Consider the following 17,656-nt stretch of genomic DNA (forward strand, 5'->3'; position numbering starts at 1 on the left):
AGGAATTTGCTAAATACAACCTGCTAAACAAGCCACAAGTGCCCTGGCTCTTAAAGGCTCTCAGGCACGTGCGTCCCTGAGGCCGGGACCTGGGCTTTGCAGCGTTTAACGTGGATGTGCTCTTGTCCCTCAGGCTGGGTGACTGGAGACGGGAAGGGACTCATCTACCTCACAGACCCCCAGATTCACTCTGTCGCTCCGACAGCCGCCTCTCCCAACTTTGGAGAGAGAGGGATTTCCTACTTCTTTCATCACCAGCACGCCGAATGCAGCGAGCTCTGCCGTCGCCTTGGCCTGACCAGGCCGGGAAGCAAGGACCCAGCACACGCTAGGCCCGCACATGGCAGCCCGGTGCCGTCCTCTGCCCTGCCGGCCTCCCCGAGTCAAGGTGGGCACAGTCTGGTCCCCTGGGGCGTGGGCAGGGCCGTGAGTTGCGAGACTGTGGCCCACTGCCCTCTCTGTGCCACAGTTACAGAGCCTGGGTCAGGCGGCTGCGAGCTCTGAGCCCGAACCTGCAGCGAAGGCGACAGGGCAGGGCCTGGGCCGACCTCAGCGGGCTGCACAGCTGAGAGCTGGCGTGATGAGGCCTTGCACGTCGTGGAACTCCATGTCACTCTCGAGACTGATGCCACTGCGTTCCGGCAGCCAGCTTACGAGTTCTTTGCATATTAAGATGTCCAAGCCCCTGTGATCGGACATCGGGCTTGATAAACGTTCATCCTTGCAGCGTTGTTGCTGAATGCATCATCTTTTACCCACGGCTTCTCGGTCCTATGCAATACTTGCCTCTATTCTCTGCTTCATTTTTGGAGTTCTCCCATATTTTCCGCTCGTGTGTTTAAGTATGTGAAAGTTATGAGAGAGAAGGGCATGTGGCCATGGGAGGAGTGGGGCCAGCTCTGGTGTCTCCTGCTTTCTTTTCCTTTTGCTATGAGGTACATATGCTCTCCGGAGAGAGACAGAGAGAGGGAAAGTGAGAACTCAGCTTCTGGGGCGTGTCTCAGGAGTCTGGGCATGCATGCACACTGAGCGTGTCAAGTCACCGGGTTCAGTACTCGAACCATCCAGCTGGTCATGTGAAATCCAGCTGCCTTAACCTCCATGCCACCTGCTGGCCTCTTTCTCACTCTTATGAGGCCTCCATTATTCCCTCGTGAGGCCCCGCCCTGGTGACCTCATCTGACCCTAATTACCTCCCAAGGCCCCGCCTCCTAACACCACGGTGAGACACAAACACCGGGTGTACAGGGGCACCACACCAGTCTTTCCACTCCCGGGTGTCTTTCGCGTTTCCACACGAAGGTTTTTAATGCGAGGTCATGGAAAGGGAGGACTGTTCAGGGGAGACTGAAAGAGTGGAGCTGATGAGACTAAGCCTCGTATCGCAGGAAACAAGAAAACAGAGAGGCGTAAGCAGCACGGAACCCAGCAGAAACTCCAGGGAAGTGGGTGCTGAGTGGGTGCAAGACTGAGGACAGCAGAAGGGGTTCTGAGCCACGGGCCGCGAGCCGGTGTGGCGTCGAGGTCACAGAAGCTGCTGCCGCCTGTTTGGTGAATGAAGCTCTGCCAGGGCCTGGCCGCCCACTCGGTCACGTCCCACCTCGGGCGCGTTGGCCTTCCCTGGAGCTGCGTGCCGCAGACTGAGTGCCTCCAGGTCAGGACGTTAACCACGGGGACTCTGCCCAAGAAGCTGCGGGCTCCGGCGGCTGGAGATGGGGTCAGGATGTCAGCACGCACAGAGGAATACAGAGATCTCTGCCCTGTGAGGGAAGGGGTGGCAACACGGCCGGGGACACGGACCTCCGTGTGACTGACAGAGGTCTTTCGAACCACACCCCAGAGCAGAGCACTTGCTGTGGAGCCGTGAGCGAGGCGAGCGCTGGTGGGGTGCACTGACGGGGTGAAGGTGCAGCCGGGGCACACAGCTCAGGGCGCGGGCCCACCGGGGACACAGGCACTGAGAGGGAGAGGGAGAACCCGACTGGACAGCCGTGCTGCAATCCCTTCTCCTCCAGTACCCTCTCAGGATTTGGGACTTGCACACACAGGCACCCAGCATGAGTTGAAAGCCTCCAGGTCTGGGACTCGAACCTCGGTCAGCCAGGTGAGAGTCCAGTAGCTTAGCCACTATGCCACCTGCTGGCCCTGCATTCATATCTTTTGAAGGGCAAAATCATACTTCATTTGCTTGCTTGTTTTCAGAGTTTTGTTTTTTGTTTTTCCTATAGGGCATGTGTGTTCACTGGAGAGACAGAGAGGGAGAAATTTCCCCCAGGGGCATGGCCATACCGCAATCCCTTCTCCTTCATTCTCCTCCCAGGATCTTGGGCACGCATGAGCACACGCCCTACATGAGTCTCAAGCTGCTGGGTCTGGGACTCGAACCCAGCCCACTACGTGGGAGCCCAGCGGTGTCATCATTATGCCATCTGCCGTTGCCCTCACACTTTGATTTTTAATGGCACGAGGGCATGTGTGCTCACCAGGGAGAGACGGAGGCGGAGTGGGGCAACCGCCTGAGCAGGCTGCAGTCACACTGCGGTCCTTCCTGGCCTGCCCGGTTTGGACACACACAAACATGTCTGGTGCGCTCTTCAGGCTCCCAGACTGGGACTTGAACTGTGGTTGGCCATGTTGGATCTGGCCCCCTTAACCATGGCCCTCTGCCAGTTACGGAGCCTGGGTCAGGAGGCCGTTGGTTCTGAGCCCAAGTCCTGCAGTGAAGACGACGGGGCAGAGCCTGGCTGACCATGGCAGACCGTGCTGCTGAGAACAGAGTCGGCCCGGGAACAGGCTGACGGGAGGAACGTGGAGGAAACTGCATTTTTAAACCTCTTTTAGTACTTATGCCCAAACCCACATACCCGTCTGGTTATAAAGTTAACACAATGCTACTGTCGAAGCCTCACCCCAGTCTGCACGCTCTCCTCCCCGCGAGAGCCTGCCGCCCCGAAGCTGCCGGTGCCCCTTCCTCTCTCCCATACTTGCTCCTCTGCTGGCATACCCACCGTGGAGAAGCAGCAGCCCGTCTTTCTAACTATTCTTCAGTTTCATATAAACATTTAAAAAGCCAGATGAATTTGGGAACCAGCAGTTAGCGTAATGGCTATGTCGCTGGACTCCCGCGTAGTCGACCGCGGTTCGCGTCCCGGACCCGGTGGCTTAAAACTCACGCCGGCGCGTGTGCGTACGTGCCCAAGATCCCCAGAGGAGAATGGAGGAGAAGGGATTGCGGCGTGGCCATCCCCCCTGGGGGGTGATTTCTCGCTTTCTGTCTCTGTGTCTCTCTCTGTCTGTCTAGCGAGCGCACACGCCCTATAGCAAAAATCTCTCAAAAAAAAAAGCCAGATGAATTTAAAAAGAGCCAAGTTGGGGACCAGAAGATAGCGTAATGGCTACATCACTGGTCTCCCATGGAGTTGACTGCGGTTTAAGTCTTGGACCCAGTGGCTTAAACTCATGCCGGGCGCGTGTGTGTGCCCAAGATCCTGAGAGGAGAATGGAGAAGGGATTGCGGCGTGGCCATCCTCTCTGAGGGGTGATTTCTCGCTTTCTGTCTCTCTGTCTCTCTCTGTCTGGTGAGTGCATGTGCCCTATAGCAAAAGCCTCTCCAAAAAACAATAATAATAATAATGATTATATATACGATATATGCCTTGACGTTTCTGCCCATCATGGGAGGCTGGGCTTTGAAGTGCTGGGCTGAGTCTCCTGTCAACCGAAAGCTCGCCAGGCCGGGTCGGCCCCTGAGCTGCTGTGCCTGTCACAGGAGCTGTCCCCACCGCTCCAACGGCCCTCGGCCACGAGGCAGCTGCCACCCCAGAGAAGTCCGACAGGGAGTGAGGCAGAAGAAAGCCAGTACTTGCGCGTGTGACTCCTGGTGCACCATGGGAAAGACCAGGGGGACCCAGGACAGCACGGGCTGAACTGGGCTGGCCAGCAGCGGGTCTGCTCCCAGCGGGCGCCCAGCCGTTCGTTGAAATGTGTAACCGAGTGGGCAGACGCCGAGTGGGCACCGTTGTCACTGGTGGGCTGTGCGCTGAGCCGGGCTCCGCCTGTACAGGCCCGCCCGGCCCAAGGCCACCCAGCCCGCAGGGCGAGTGACGGCGGCCCAGGAAGGAACCAGGAGCTCCCTCGCTCCCACCTCTAACTTAGGAAGAGACCCTTCGGCTCTAAACTTTTCTCATTTCTCCCTCCGTTCTTTAACGTTTATTTCCCATAGCAAATGGAAATTGGGACATTTTCAAGTAATTCTTAGGAAAACCCTATGATCATTTTTCTAAATTGAAGTAAATGTTTATTTTTAAATGTTTTGCTTGTGGAGTGTCCGGCTGTGAAACGGCAGTCTCTGAAGAGTGAGGTTGGCCGACATCAGTCGCCCTGTGTCCGGTGGTGGCGGCCTTTGTCCAGAAGGGCCGCGTCTGCTCTGTGCGTTTGGATCCGCCTGCGTGGTTCGGTGGAAATAGGTGCAAAGTGTCAGAAGCAAGAGAGTGAGGGGAAATAAATCTCTTTATTATGGCGCGTAAACCTTCAGTTCAAGGGAGCCTTGCAGCTGCACGGTGAGAAGGCTGCATTCAAAAATATAAAGCGAGTGTGAATAATCCTTTCTCGAATGCTGCCTGCAGACTGCTCCAGCTTTGTCAGGTGAACTTGAACCGGGCAGCGGGTCTGCCGTCCCCACCGCATGCTCGTCCATCACCCCGGGGCATTCACCATCTTGACTGCTGTTTAAAGAGAACGAGCAATCCATCATTGAGCAGGAGGTACCCCCACAGAAAAGCACAATCAGCCGGACGCGCCCAGCCCCAGGCTCTAGCAGATTAGAATGATCCTTGCGCTCACGTGTGGCTGGGGAGATTAACTCGGTGATCGTGTTCCGCTCCCCACACAAAAGAATCCCCCTCGAGCAGAAAGTGGGAGCTTTACAGACTGCACGTGGGGCTCCAGTCCTCCTGGTAAGGCCGAGCGAGCCCTTAACAGGAGAACGGGAGAGAATCTCCCCAGGGAGCTGCTAAGCCCTCCGTGAGCCTCTGCCAGGGACGACAGGAGTTTATGCCCCACTGCCTCCACGGCTGGCTTCACATGGCAACGTGAACGAGAGCAAGCAGCGAGTCCTGCAGCGCCAGTATCCAGCCCCACGCAGGAGCCGCTGGGCTCACAGGGCAGGCTGGGAGGTGGCCTGCCACACGGGGCCGAGGAAAGCATTGTCCCAACACGGAAAACCCTGGCTTCCAGCGCTGATTCTGTGACTGTTGTATTTGGGTTCAAAGGTAATTTAAAAAGAAGACAAAGTATTGACTTGCTTTCTTTTAGGTAAAATAAGTACACTAATTAAAACTCATGCAAGAAAAATCCCTAAGTGTTTTTTTTTTAACTGAGAAGAATTTTAAGTTTGCATTAGCCATTTGGACCTTACACTGCAGACGCCCAGTTTCCCTCCAGGCCTTCCTGAAGTGTGGACAAGACGCTTCCTCACTGCTTACGTCTTGCTCATTCTTGGCCATGCCAAGTGTGTTCTTAAAGTACAGGCACTTTTCTCATCGAAAGGATTCCAAATTGGAGAAAGTCCCATTCTGCACAAACTTTTCAGGCGTCACAGCTCTGACCACGCTGCTCTGTGTGGTGAGGACGATGCTGGGTGACAGCTGTCCTCCCACGGAGGGGAGACCAGATCAACCCTCGTCTCCTACACGGGCCACACACTCCATCCGCCTCTGCGGGTCCTTCCCGCTAACGGGAGGGTCACAGCGACTGGCTTTTAGGCCCATGTTCTCTGCGCCTGCCGCCGGGATCATGCGGTGTCCCCTGGCCTAGGCCCTGTGTCTGGACCACCTGCACCACGAAGGAAGGCCAGTGAGGAGCAGGTGCCTCCAGTCAGCTGGTCTCTCCCAGCCTCCAGGGCGGGGCCGGGGCAGCAACAGGCTGACGTCTAGCACCAGCCCCTGCTTCGCCATGCACCAGCCACCAGGATCCTTGGAGGACAGGGACAGGCAACGCACGGTGAGCCCAGGAGGCCCTGGATATGCTGTGTGCAGGCGCAAAGCCCACCCGATGTCCTGACCGAGGCACCTGTCCTGCAACGGCAGCACTGCGGATTGTGAAAAGATAATTCAATTAAAATACAGCTCAAGAAGAATTAAGGGGGGCCAGCAGGTGGCCTGGTGGTTAAGGATGCTGAACTCCCATGTGGCTGACCATGGTTTGAGTCCCGGATCTGGCAGTTTGTTTTCTCACTGTCCCCCCATCCCTCTCTGGTCAAATTTAAATAAATAAATACATGAAGTTAAATAAAAATAATTATTTAAAAATAGAAAAGAGAGGAACCAGCAGTCTGCATAATGGCTATGTCGCTGGACTCCCACGTAGTTTACCGCAGTTCAAGTCCCAGACCCAGTGGCTTAAACTCATGCCAGGTGCGTGTGCATGCGTGCCCAAGATCCCAAGAGGAGAATGGAGGAGAAGGGATTGCGGCGTGGCCATCCCCCCGGGGGTGATTTCTCACTTTTGAAGACTCAGCTCACATGTCTGCTGCCCTCTGTCTAGGAACACACACACACCATGACAGCATGCAGCCGCTCTGCGGGACCTCGCCTGCATGGTGATTATGTGATGTGTCCCTGCCCTGCTAGTGACCAGCTCGTCAGAGCGGGGACTGGGAGCTCGTGTTGGCAGCCCCAGTTCCTGGCCTGGCGCTCGGCTGTGAACAAGGCCTCGTGGAGTGAAAGAACTAATCATTAAAAACCGCAAGGTTAATTAGGAGTGGTTACGACTGTCTGTCGTGGTGGGACTCAGTGCAACTCCGGACGGGACGTGCCATGATCAGCACGTGACCCACAAGTATTTGTGAACGAGGCAATGAACGATGGCAGCTGGCCGTCTCTTCATTACATCGGAGGGTCCTCTGGGTTTGTGCGACCCAGACCCACAGCTGCCCGCCCTGTCCTCCAGAAGACTGTCCACATGGCAATGAGTGTGGGGGGCGGATGAGCCACCGGGCACACTGCGTTGTTTGTCTCTCTGTCTCTCTGGCAAGTGCACGCACTCTATAGCAAAAAATCTCTTTTAAAAAACAATAAATAATTTCCCGGGGAGGTGGGGCTGTTCGAGGCATGGCGGCGAGGGTCACCTGCAGCTCAGAGGGAACAGGTACCTGGGGCAGAGACTTGTCGTTTACTTGTTGTTTGTTATTTGTTTTGTCAGGGTAAAAAGGCAAAAATACTGAGTGGGAGATGGAGTCCCATCTTATTTTCCGTGACTTTTGTTTCAGGGCTGATCTAATTAAACTAGTGCAGTAAATCAAATGAAGCTGGGGAAACCGCGGCTGCTAGTGTGTAACTACTGCTGACCTAACCCCGTTCCATCAACCTGCAGACAGGCACACTGGAGAGGTTGGGACCTTCTGCTCTCAGACTCCAGTGACGCGAGGCCTTTTCTGCAGAAGCTCCCTGCTGGTGTGCTGTCAGAATGTGCGACCCGACCGGCTAGAGCGGTCGGCAGCTGCTCGTAGCCCACGTGCCATTGTTACGTGGTGGCCTTCAGATGCAGCATGGGGTCCATCTTAATCATCAGCGATAAAGAAGGCCTAATTTGGGCCAGCGAGTGGCACGGTGGATAAGGTGCTGGGTCCCACACGGTCACTGTAGTCTGAACCCCAGACCTGGTGGCTTGAAAACCATGCGGGCACATGTGCATGCGTGCCCCAGAATCCCTAAGGCAGGGAGAGTCGGAAGGGGATTATGGCGTGACCATCCCACATGCGAAAGGATTCTTATCACTTACTCTCTCTGTCTCTCTCTCTGGTGAGTGCACACACCCTCTAGCAAATTTAAAGGAGAAGTCTTCTAACACTTGGGTGGTGGTATGGAAGACTGAGCCTGAGATCAATGAGAAGAAACGGTATAGAGACAGAATCTGGCGCAGAAGTCTAAAAACCTATTTTAGTCTCCTGCTGGCCTTTAGCACTGAGGTCTCAGTAACAGCTGCTCTGGATGAAAGAGGAGTACAACTCTGTACAAGCCCAAACTCGGAAAACACCCTCTCATTGTTTTGTTTTTTGCTATAGGGCATGTGTGCTTGCCAGAGAGAGACGGAGACAGAGAGAGAGTGGGAAAGTGAGAAACCACACCCCTGGGGACGTGGCCACACCACGACCCTTCTCCTCCATCCTCCTCTCGGGATTTTGGGCATGCACGCATGCGTGCCTGGCACATTTTTGAAGCTGCTCGGTCTGGAACTCAAACCATGCAATCGGCATGTGGGACCCAGTGACCCTGACCACCATGCCACCTGCTGGCCCCGCGTCTGCTCTCTGCAGCCACCGCCCCACACATGCGGCTGTGTTTGTGGTGTTTCCCGCGTGTCTTCTGTGCTTTATTCTGTGCCGTAAGTCCTTTTGACCCATGAATCTTTCATCCAGATTATAAACATGTAAAGTGTCTGGGACCAGCAGATGGCAGAGTAGCTACGGCGCTGGACTCGCACATAGCTGACCGCAGTTCGAGTCCCAGACCAGGTGGCTTGAAAATCGTGCTGGGCATGTGTGCATGTGTGCCCAAAATCCCAGGAGGAGAAGGGATTGCAGGGTGGCCATTCCCCCTGAGGGAGGATTTCTCACTTTCCCTCCCCTTGCCTCTCTCTGGCGAGCTGGCACGCCCTATGGGGGAAAACATTTTCTCTCGTTGCCCTATGACAAACACCTAAAAAAAAAAGGATGGAATTATGACACACATGTAACATACATGTAACATCTACTATCATGTGAGTGACATGAGCCAGACGCAAACAAAATGGTATCTGAGCCCACACCCGTGAGCTGCCCACAGCAGGCAGATTCACAGAGACAGGCAGGAAGGGGCCTCCCGGGTCATGTCAGGGCATAGGGACTGCCACCTGACGGGCAGCGTGTCCATCTGGAGTCACCGACAGTCCTGGAGTGGGCGTGGACACCGCTGGGAAGGACTGACCAGCAGTCAGGGATGCTCCATCACAATGGAAGGGCAAGGTGTGCTCCAGGCTGGAAAATGGAACGTATCAGACAACCAGTGACATGAATTTGAAGACAGCCATGAACCCGGCACCAGGATGGCTGCTCTTAGTATCACTGTGATTACTACGGCAGCAGGGGAGGGGACGACAGCGGGAGTCCTGGAAGGCACGCCCCTGCCAGGGCTAGGCGGGCTGCCCAGACGACCGCAGAGTGTGTGCTGGCCTGTCCGGCATAGGGCGCTTCCAGGGACACCCCGGGGCAGGTGGTGGGTCCCGTCTGGCAGAGCCGGCTCAGCTCCCTGGACCAGGACCTTTGGTCTCTGCGGTCACCTGGCTTCACTGTTCCAATTGTGTGTTTATGTGTTCCATGAGTGAGAAGCCAGGGAGAGGCAGCACCCGGCAGAGTCCGACACCGCTCCGCACACACCTCTGGTCTGCCAGGTCCTGGGCCAGTGGGGCCTGCAGGCGCGGAGGGCTCCAGCCTGACCTGCAAACCTCCCAGGTGGGACCGCCTTGCCCAGAGCATTTCCCTGGGCACCTGGGCCTGGCCAGCCCCCTGCAGCCCACTTCGCATTGGGCCATGTGGACAGGGCTGTGTCTGGCTGCGTCTAGGCAGCACCTGAGCCTGTGGACATGCTCCTCCAGGAGCCACGGGACCTCGTGTTCTCCTCATGGTCCCGGCGTGGGCCGCAGGGACCCTCCCGTTTCCAGGAAAGACTGTTCTTTGAACCTGTCAGTTTCCCTAAGTCTCAGTCTGATGAAGTGACATCGAAGCACTCGTCACTCCACGTCGGCCTGGCATGTGGAGGCCACAGCAGGGGCGTGGTCCAGAACAACGCCCTCCTGCCAGTTCATGAAGCATTTCCCCCTGGGTCTCAGCAGTGCTCCTGTCCTGTCCCTGCAGTGGGATGACAGGCCCAGAAACCCACCCGGCATTCAGGGTGGCCCAGGAACCATCCCTGGGCTTCCGGGAACCCTCACCCCTGCGGGCGTGCCACGGGCTGCCGCTCAGGGCCCTCTCTGTACCGTACGTCTGTGCTGGCGATGGAGCGTGACTGCCGGGTAAGAGCGCCACAGTGACCTGCCACGGGCTCGCCGTGGCCTCTGGCCTCAGCCCCCGCGGTGCTGATCCAGGTGCACTGCCTTTGCACACCTGAGGTGGACGGGGCTCGGCCCCCGGCCCTCACGTTGTTCCAGTCTGCATGCCCACCACTGCAGCTGGGCAGGGCACACGCTTTCAGATTTCAGACGCACGTTCCGGAATCGCAGAGGCCCCGTGTGTGTCATCGAAGGAGGGGCCGCCTTGTGCCACCTGTTGGAAGAGCTATCTCCACCGCAGTCCTTGGCACGGATAACCCTGAAGTCCATGGTAGCTAGTTATTTTAGATGTTTACTGACCTGGATGGCTCTCCTTGATACTTCAACAGAAGTGATCCTATCTTTAAAATGAGTAAAATCTAAAGATAATTTTTTAAAGAATTATTTTTTATTTAACTTTTTTGTTGTTTTAATTTGGCCAGAGAGGGACAGAGTGTGAGAGAGAGAGAGGGAAAGTGAGAAAGCAAGCCACCAGGTCTGAGACTTGAACCGCGGTTGGTCATGTGGGAGTCCAGCGCCCTTAACCACCATGCCACCTGCCAGCCCCTAAAGATCATTTTTGTGCTCAAAGCACCATGCACTGTGCCGGCCCGTGTGTGTGCACATCCGGACCCCAGAGGAGAGGCCTGCGGAGAGACCGGGGGGGGGGCCCACTGCTCCCTGTAGGAGTGCTTGAAAGAGGAACGCACCACGGCCTGCGGTGGCCCTGCGGTGTGCAAGAGTGTCACGGAGACAGCCACCGCTCTGGTAGGTAGGGAGCCGGGCCCGACGGTCGGCACTTTAGCAAGCAGGGAGCTGAGGCTCGCACTCTCAGGCCTGTCCTCGGGAATTCGGACCTAGCCGCGGCTGAGGCCGGGTGGTGGGGAAGACCTGGCGGGGATGCCTGTCTCCTGCCTCCCTCTGTCTGTCTTACTTTCTCAGGGAGGAAAAAAGTGAATAAACCTTTAAAAAGAGAAATGAAGCTGGCCGGGCAACCTGGGAGTGACCGGCACAGCAGCGGGACAGAGACTGCACCGTGTCCAGCCCAGCGTCCCCGAGGAGCCGCATGCCTGCGGGCCGGGCCCTGGCTGACCTGGTCTCTCTCCAGTCTTGTACACGTGGAGGAAAAGCTCCTCCAGGGGGCCTGTGCCTGTGCAGTTCGCCATGCCATTCAGCGTCTTGGGGATGAAGCGTCGCTGCGGGCTGGCTCACAGGAGAGGGGCAGCCGGCCTGTGTGCTCTCCGCCTTCGCCCTCGCCCTCGCCCTCCCCAGCTCTGCTCCAGCCCCCCCTCGCCCCAGACCATCATGCTAATGAGAGCTGATCTGTGAGCACTGGCCCTCTCCCACCCCACCATGCTCTGGCCAGGCCCCCTCTTTTCTGCTCAGTGGCACAGATGCGGGCTTTGAGCTGACGGGGCCAGGCAGCTATTAGCAGAAAACCCAGCGAGGGAAATTAATGAAGGGGACAGCTAATAAAAGACAGCTCAGGACAGCCAGACTAACTTGCTCCGAGCAGTAATTAACTTTTTTTTTTTTTTTTAGCAGCTCATGAAGGTAAATATGGTATCGGCACTGGGCCAGTCTAACTCCTCTTTATTAAAACAGAGCAAGGCTATTCACCGGAGCCGGGACTAATCTTCCCCAGAACAATCTGAAGCCGCTGTGTGAAGTGTTTATAGATCCACGATGCTCCAATCAAGAGACACCTCACAAGATCGGGGAAGGGTACACGTCTGGGTAAAAGGAAGTGGCTTAGAGGGGGGCGTCTTTTGTGAGGAGCTGCCTCTCCCCTCCAGAAATGCTCGACCTCGTTGAGGAGAAAGGCTGAGGTCAGGGCACACGGCAGGCCTGGCCATGGCACACCGGCCTCACTGGAGACACGGCCCCGCCACTTCCTTTTCAGAGACAGAGTTATAAAGGCAGTGGGGACTAGCGAGTGGTGTGGTGTGGGGTGGCCAGATCCCACACGTGTCTGTATTCAGCACATTGTCTCCCGCACCACGCGGTTCGAGTCCCAGACCTGGTGACTTTTAAAGCACAGCAAGTACGCGTGTGCATGTGCCCAAAGTCTCAAAGGGAGGCAGAGGTGGAGGAGGGATGGCGACATGGTGTCCTCGGTGAGGGGCGTTGTCTCTCTCTCTCCTTTGCTCTGTCTCTTCCCAGCAGGCATACCCACCCTCTAGCAAGCTTAAATAAATAAATGATGGGCAGGAGTTGGCATGGTGACCACGGTGCTGGGCTCCCACATGGCTGACCGCAGTTCGAGTCCCAGACGTTGTGACTTGCTTTCTCATTTCTTCTCATTTCCTTCTCATTTTCTTTCTCTTTCTGTCTTTTCTCTGATGAGCCCTATAGCAAATTTTAAAATAATAATAATAAATAATTCTTAAATAAAGAGATAAATTGCAGTTCAAAGGATTCTCTGTATATTTTTGAAAACTAATATGCTCTTTGAAAAGTAAACATCTTTCTGAAAATATATTAAGATAAAACCATTAGGCTTTGTCCAAAAGTATTTCTAAAAGCAAAATAAGTATACTTCATAAAGGTACTGGGAGTCTGCCATCGGAGAGACCTAGTAACCAGACATATGTGGTCTAACCTTGGCCTTCCGGCCAGGAGACTTAACAGCCACGGGAAGGACTGTCGCTGTGAGATCGGGGTGGAGGTGCTCGAGTCACACCATGCCTCAGCTCCCCAAAGACGCGGACCAGAACTGAACGGCCTGCACTGGGCACTTGGCGCGAGGAGGCCTTCACAGGGCCCGCATTTAAGGTGCCGCTGGCGCCTGCTGCCTCCGTCAGGCTTGAGTGCACGAGCGTCAAGCTGTCTTCTCACGTGGGTGTCTGTTTATCCTCACGTCCCAGGGTTAGCCTACTCCAAGCTGGCCTCCAGACCTGTGGAGCTTCCTCTGCCCAGGCTAGAGGAGGCAGGGCACTCCCAAGAGTGGACAGCGTCATCCACGAGCAGTGTCCTTGGTCAGTGGGGCCAGCCGTGGCACTGAGTTACAACACTATACCCCGCATGGCTGACAGCACGGTTCGAGCCCCGGGCCTGGGGCCTGAGGAACACGTGGAGCGCAGTGCGTGACCCCCGAGATCCCGAGAGGAGAGTGAGGACTGCGGCACGACCGCCCACTCCGGGGTGACTTCTCACTTCTCTCCCTCCCCACCCGCAGCGCACAAGCCCTGCAGTGTCCTTGGTCAGTCAGACCCTGGGGCGGTAAGTGAGATGAGGACCTGCCGCCGCTTCCCTCCACCATCCCTCCCTGCTGTCTCTCTGGTGAGTACACACACCCTGTGCTATATGAGGTCCCTAACGTGCCCAGATTTAAGGAAACGGTAGAATGGAGGTGGGAGGAGTGGGGGTCACTGGCTCTGGCTTTGGTTTACCCGATCTGGGGCTCTGTCGACCACGCAGATGCGCTCGGCCACCCACGCCCTGAGTGCTGCAGAAATCTGTCTAGGGCCACTGTCGGTTTCTTGCATGGCCCGAAATAAAAATAAAAAAGGCTTTGGGACCAGTAGTTAGCGTAATGGCTATGTCTCTGGACTCCCACGTAGTCGACCGTGGTTCAAGACCCCGACCCGGTGGCTTAAACTCACGCAGGGCACGTGTGCGTGCGTGCCCAAGATCCTGAGAGGAGAATGGAGGAGAAGGGATTGCGGCATGGCCATCCCGCCTGGGGGGTGATTTCTCGCTTTCTGTCTCTTTGTCTTTCTCTGTCTGTCGAGCGCACGCACCCTATAGCAGAAACCTCTCCAGAAAAATAAATAAATAAAAATGGCTTTTACAATTAAACTCTGCGAAGGCTGGCAAGTTTGGGTGGGTGGATAGGTCGGGCTTGTTTTGCTGCCACAGCCCCCAGTGGACACCCAGAGTCACTCGGCCAGGGCCAGCCAATTACGCCCTGCAGTCCCTCTGCCCTGCAGCCCCTTCACCCTCCAGCCCCTCTGCCACACCCACCCTGGGCAAGGGGACTGTGAGGACCCTGCTCTCCACAAGGGCACCCAGAGCCGACTAGCTTGGCCACTTTGGCCCCATCACCTCACAAAAGAGAGAGACAGAGCAGAGAAGGGGCCGAGCAGCCCAGAGGGTGGGAGCAGTTTGGGGGGGGATGGTGAGCTGAGGCACCGCCCACACCCATCGGGCCACACGGTCTCTCGCAAATGGCACCAACACCGACACCGGACAAAGACACTCTGTCTCCTGGGATACCGGGAACACGGGCCGGGGTGTGTGGGAGATGCTGTCAGGGCTGGAGACCACTCTGCTCAGGACCAGCCCTGACGGGGGCAGCAGGCCGTGGGGTGGCCCTGGCTGCGGCCAACTCTGAGACAGACAGTGACGTAGAGCTCCGTGTGCTCGGACTGCGGGCCCCTCAAGTCCACAGAGTAGGGACAGACTGTGGGGCTCCAGGTCAGGAATGTTCTCCAATGGTCCTCCACCGAGATCTGGCAGGCTGAGGGTCAGAGTGCCCAGTGGCCATTTTGCTGGGGTAGAGAAAGGGCCCTCCGTGGTGACAGCGCAGCAACAGGGGCTGGAGAACCGTGCTCCTGGCTGTCACGGCAGGCCCCGGCTCCTGCTGTGCAGTGGCCTCATGGGGCCCCTGTGCGTGGGGCGGCGGGAGAGCCCGCGGTTCCAGCACTGCCCGGGCCTGCGTGGCGCCCTGGCCATCCTGGCCACTGCCTGTGCTCGGGGCCACCTTGCTGAGAAAGGCCAGGAGGCTGTGACACGAGAGAAGCATGGGGAATTAACACAGCACTTACCTAAGACTGTGGCTAGACTCCCACAGGTCAAGTCATAGGTATGTTTAAGGTGTTTTTTGGTTTGTTCATTTGTTCATTTTTAGGTTTCACTATAGGGCGAGTGCTCACCAGAGACGGGGGTGGCCACGCTGTGCTCCCTGCTCCTCTGTCCTCTGTAGGTTTTGGACATGCTCGCCGCACCTGTGTGGTTTTCAAGCTGCTGGCTCCAGGGTGCGGACTGCACAGTCCTCCAGCATGTGGGATCCGGGGTCCTAACCCCCACGCCCTCTGCTGGCCCCGAGACTTCAACTCTGTGACTTCCCCACGGCTACCTGGAAGGCCCAGCCAGGAGGTCCTCAGACGCTCATGGCGCCAGCCTCCTGTGTCAGGCTGCAGGTGAGGAGCAGCAGATGTGAAAAGTTGAAAAAAAAAAAATCCAAGTTCTCCCAGAGGGAGAGGTTAGGGCGCTGGATCCTGCAGGCTGACTGTGGTCCGAGTCCTGGACCCAGAGGCTTTACAATCGCTTCGGGCGTTTGTGCGTGCCCAAAATCCCAGAAGGAGAACGAGAAGGGACTGTGGTGTGCCCCCCCCAGTGGTGGTGGGGTGCTGGGTTCTCACTCTCCATCCGTCTCTCCCAGTGGGTACATGCACCCTAATGCCAAACACTAAACCGAAGTCCCCCCAGGACCCTTCATTTAGACAGCCTCAGTGGGTGGCCGGATTTACGCATTCCAGGAGGAAGGTGCCCGGCCAGCCCCGCCCTTTGGTGCTGGCACTGCTCTGGCTTCTTTCGGCTGTTCTTATGCCGAGGGGGCCATAAACTCCCTCGAGAGCAGCTTTTGTGCCAAGCCCCATCCACTGGGGGTTCATAAACACGGTGGAGAAAGAAGATGACCCTTTGTCCATGGGATTAGGCTTTGTTGCAAGCTGCTGCCATGGAAACCAGCCCTGCTCTGTGCGAGGTTCCTGTTTCCATGGACCTCCAAGTTTTTTTCCCCTCCGTTTTTGCTATAAGGGCCTGCATTTGCCAGAGGCAGAGAGGGAAAGTGAGAAACCACCCCCCAGGGACTGCCACTCCACAATCCCTTCTCCATTCTCCCAGGAACTTTGGGGACGCACGCACATGTGTCCAGTGTGATTTTTCTAGCCATCAGGGCTGGGCCTTGAACGCACAGCTGCTCGTATGGAGTCCAGTGCCTTAGCCACCTGGCTCCTGCCAGCCTGGCCTGGGCACTGCCATTAACTATTGTAGTTAGATAAAGCAGGCAACAGCCCCCTCCCCCAGCTTCGGATCCAGCTGGGCCTGCAGGGAGGAGGGAAGGCAGTGGGGGGAGGCTCTGAGTGCAGGGACCCAGCCAGGAGCAACCTGAGGAGGCCAGCAGAGGACACAGGACGTGGGTCCAGGCTACTCAGAGAGGAGGCTCTCCATGCAGCGAAAGGCCAGCGACTGCCCCAGCCGCCTTCTCCGGAAGACGGAAGACGAGTCCTTCAGGAAGAGCTCCGGCTGCTGAGTCCTGAACCCTCCACTCCTGAGCTCAGCCTGCAGTGAGGACCAGGATGCTCTTCCGGTATCTGGAGAGCCCAGGGCCTGCTGAGGCTTGTACTTAGAAGCCCTCTGGGAGAACCATGGGTCCCAGGCTCTCTGATTTCTTAGAGATGCACACTTTGCAAAAAGATTGACAGGAAGAAGCCCCGAATGCTTATAGGTTACAACCAGGAGAAGTTAGGGAGAGATAAACAAGAGAGAGGGCGGATGAGCAACGGGCATGCCGAGATCCGGGCGGCGATTCCGGGCGGCGATTCCGGACACTCTGCGGAAGGACCCCGGCGCTGCAGGGCCAGAGCTGAGCTGGGGACGGGTACCTGGACGCAGGTGTCTCGAGGATCCCCTCCGCTCCAGCTCCCAGTCGGTCCCATGCAGGTGGTACGTCCCCGTGGGAGCGATCCGGTTGGCATTTGCCCCTAAGCGCCCCTCGCGGCAGCTGGAGAAGCTCCGAGGGCTCGCGAGAGCGGCCCGGGCCCCCCTCCCTCGACCCGGCTCCGCAGAGGGTAAGGGTCGTTCGCTGCAGCGCGCACGCCGCGCCCTTCCCACACTCCTGCGGACTCACGCCGCCTGGCGCTGGCGCTGGCGCTGGGCTCCGCGTCCCGGCGCCTGCCTTCTGCGCCTCTCCTGTTCGGGACCCTCTGGACTGTCCCACGCTGCGTCCCGGGAGCCCCGTCCTGATTCCGCCGGCTGCAGCGTCGTGCAGGAGAGGAGCCGGGTCCCGGCTGGATAAACCGCAGCGGGCAGAGGCCGGGCGGAGCGCGAGGACCGCCTGCAGACCCCGGCCCAGTCTGAGCCCCGCGGCAGCGGGGAAGGCGGCGCCACCTCCACGGAACTCCCGGAGGGGCTGCGGAGAACGAAGAGCCCGAGGAACAGGGAGGGCGAGCTCTCGGCTTTCGGCACCCCACATTCCGCGAGTCTGACCACTGAGGGACCCCGGCCTCCCGCCCGGCGGACTCGGCGACCAGGCCCCGATTTCTGGCCACATCAAAGCCGTGACTGTGCAAATGCCGGTCTCTGTAAGGCTGGGAGAAGTGGAGAGGGAGTCTACCCCACACGAGGAACCCCGGTGCGGGGAGCCCCGCGGGCGGGGTGGGCCTCACGCGTCCCTGGCCCGCCCCATCCACTAATTCTCGTCCACACGTCCCTTCGGCGGACTCGGAGGCCGGGCCTCGCAGGCTCCGGGGAGCGCCCTGCCCTCACGCTCGGAGCTGCCCGGCGGGAGGTGCCCGCAGGTGCCCGGGGTCGGCGGGCCTGAGCCGAGACCAGGCGGGCGCGGACCCAGCCCCGTCTCGCGCCCCCT

The 17,656-nt window shown here is 57.6% G+C and overlaps 1 protein-coding gene across 1 annotated transcript in view; it reads left to right on the forward strand.

Moving 5' to 3' along the window:
• ALPK1 (alpha kinase 1) overlaps positions 1-803 on the forward strand; it is a 46,971-nt gene extending 46,168 nt beyond the window's left edge. Inside the window, exon 16 of the mRNA XM_006162266.3 lies at positions 134-803. Within this exon, the coding sequence (XP_006162328.2) occupies positions 134-504 (371 nt within the window). The 3' untranslated portion in view covers positions 505-803. The remainder of the gene's footprint in view (positions 1-133) is intronic.
• The last annotated feature ends 16,853 nt before the right edge of the window (positions 804-17,656 follow it).

The sequence above is a fragment of the Tupaia chinensis genome, unplaced genomic scaffold, assembly GCF_000334495.1.
Source record: "Tupaia chinensis unplaced genomic scaffold, TupChi_1.0 Scaffold139767_1, whole genome shotgun sequence".
NCBI lineage: Eukaryota > Metazoa > Chordata > Mammalia > Scandentia > Tupaiidae > Tupaia > Tupaia belangeri.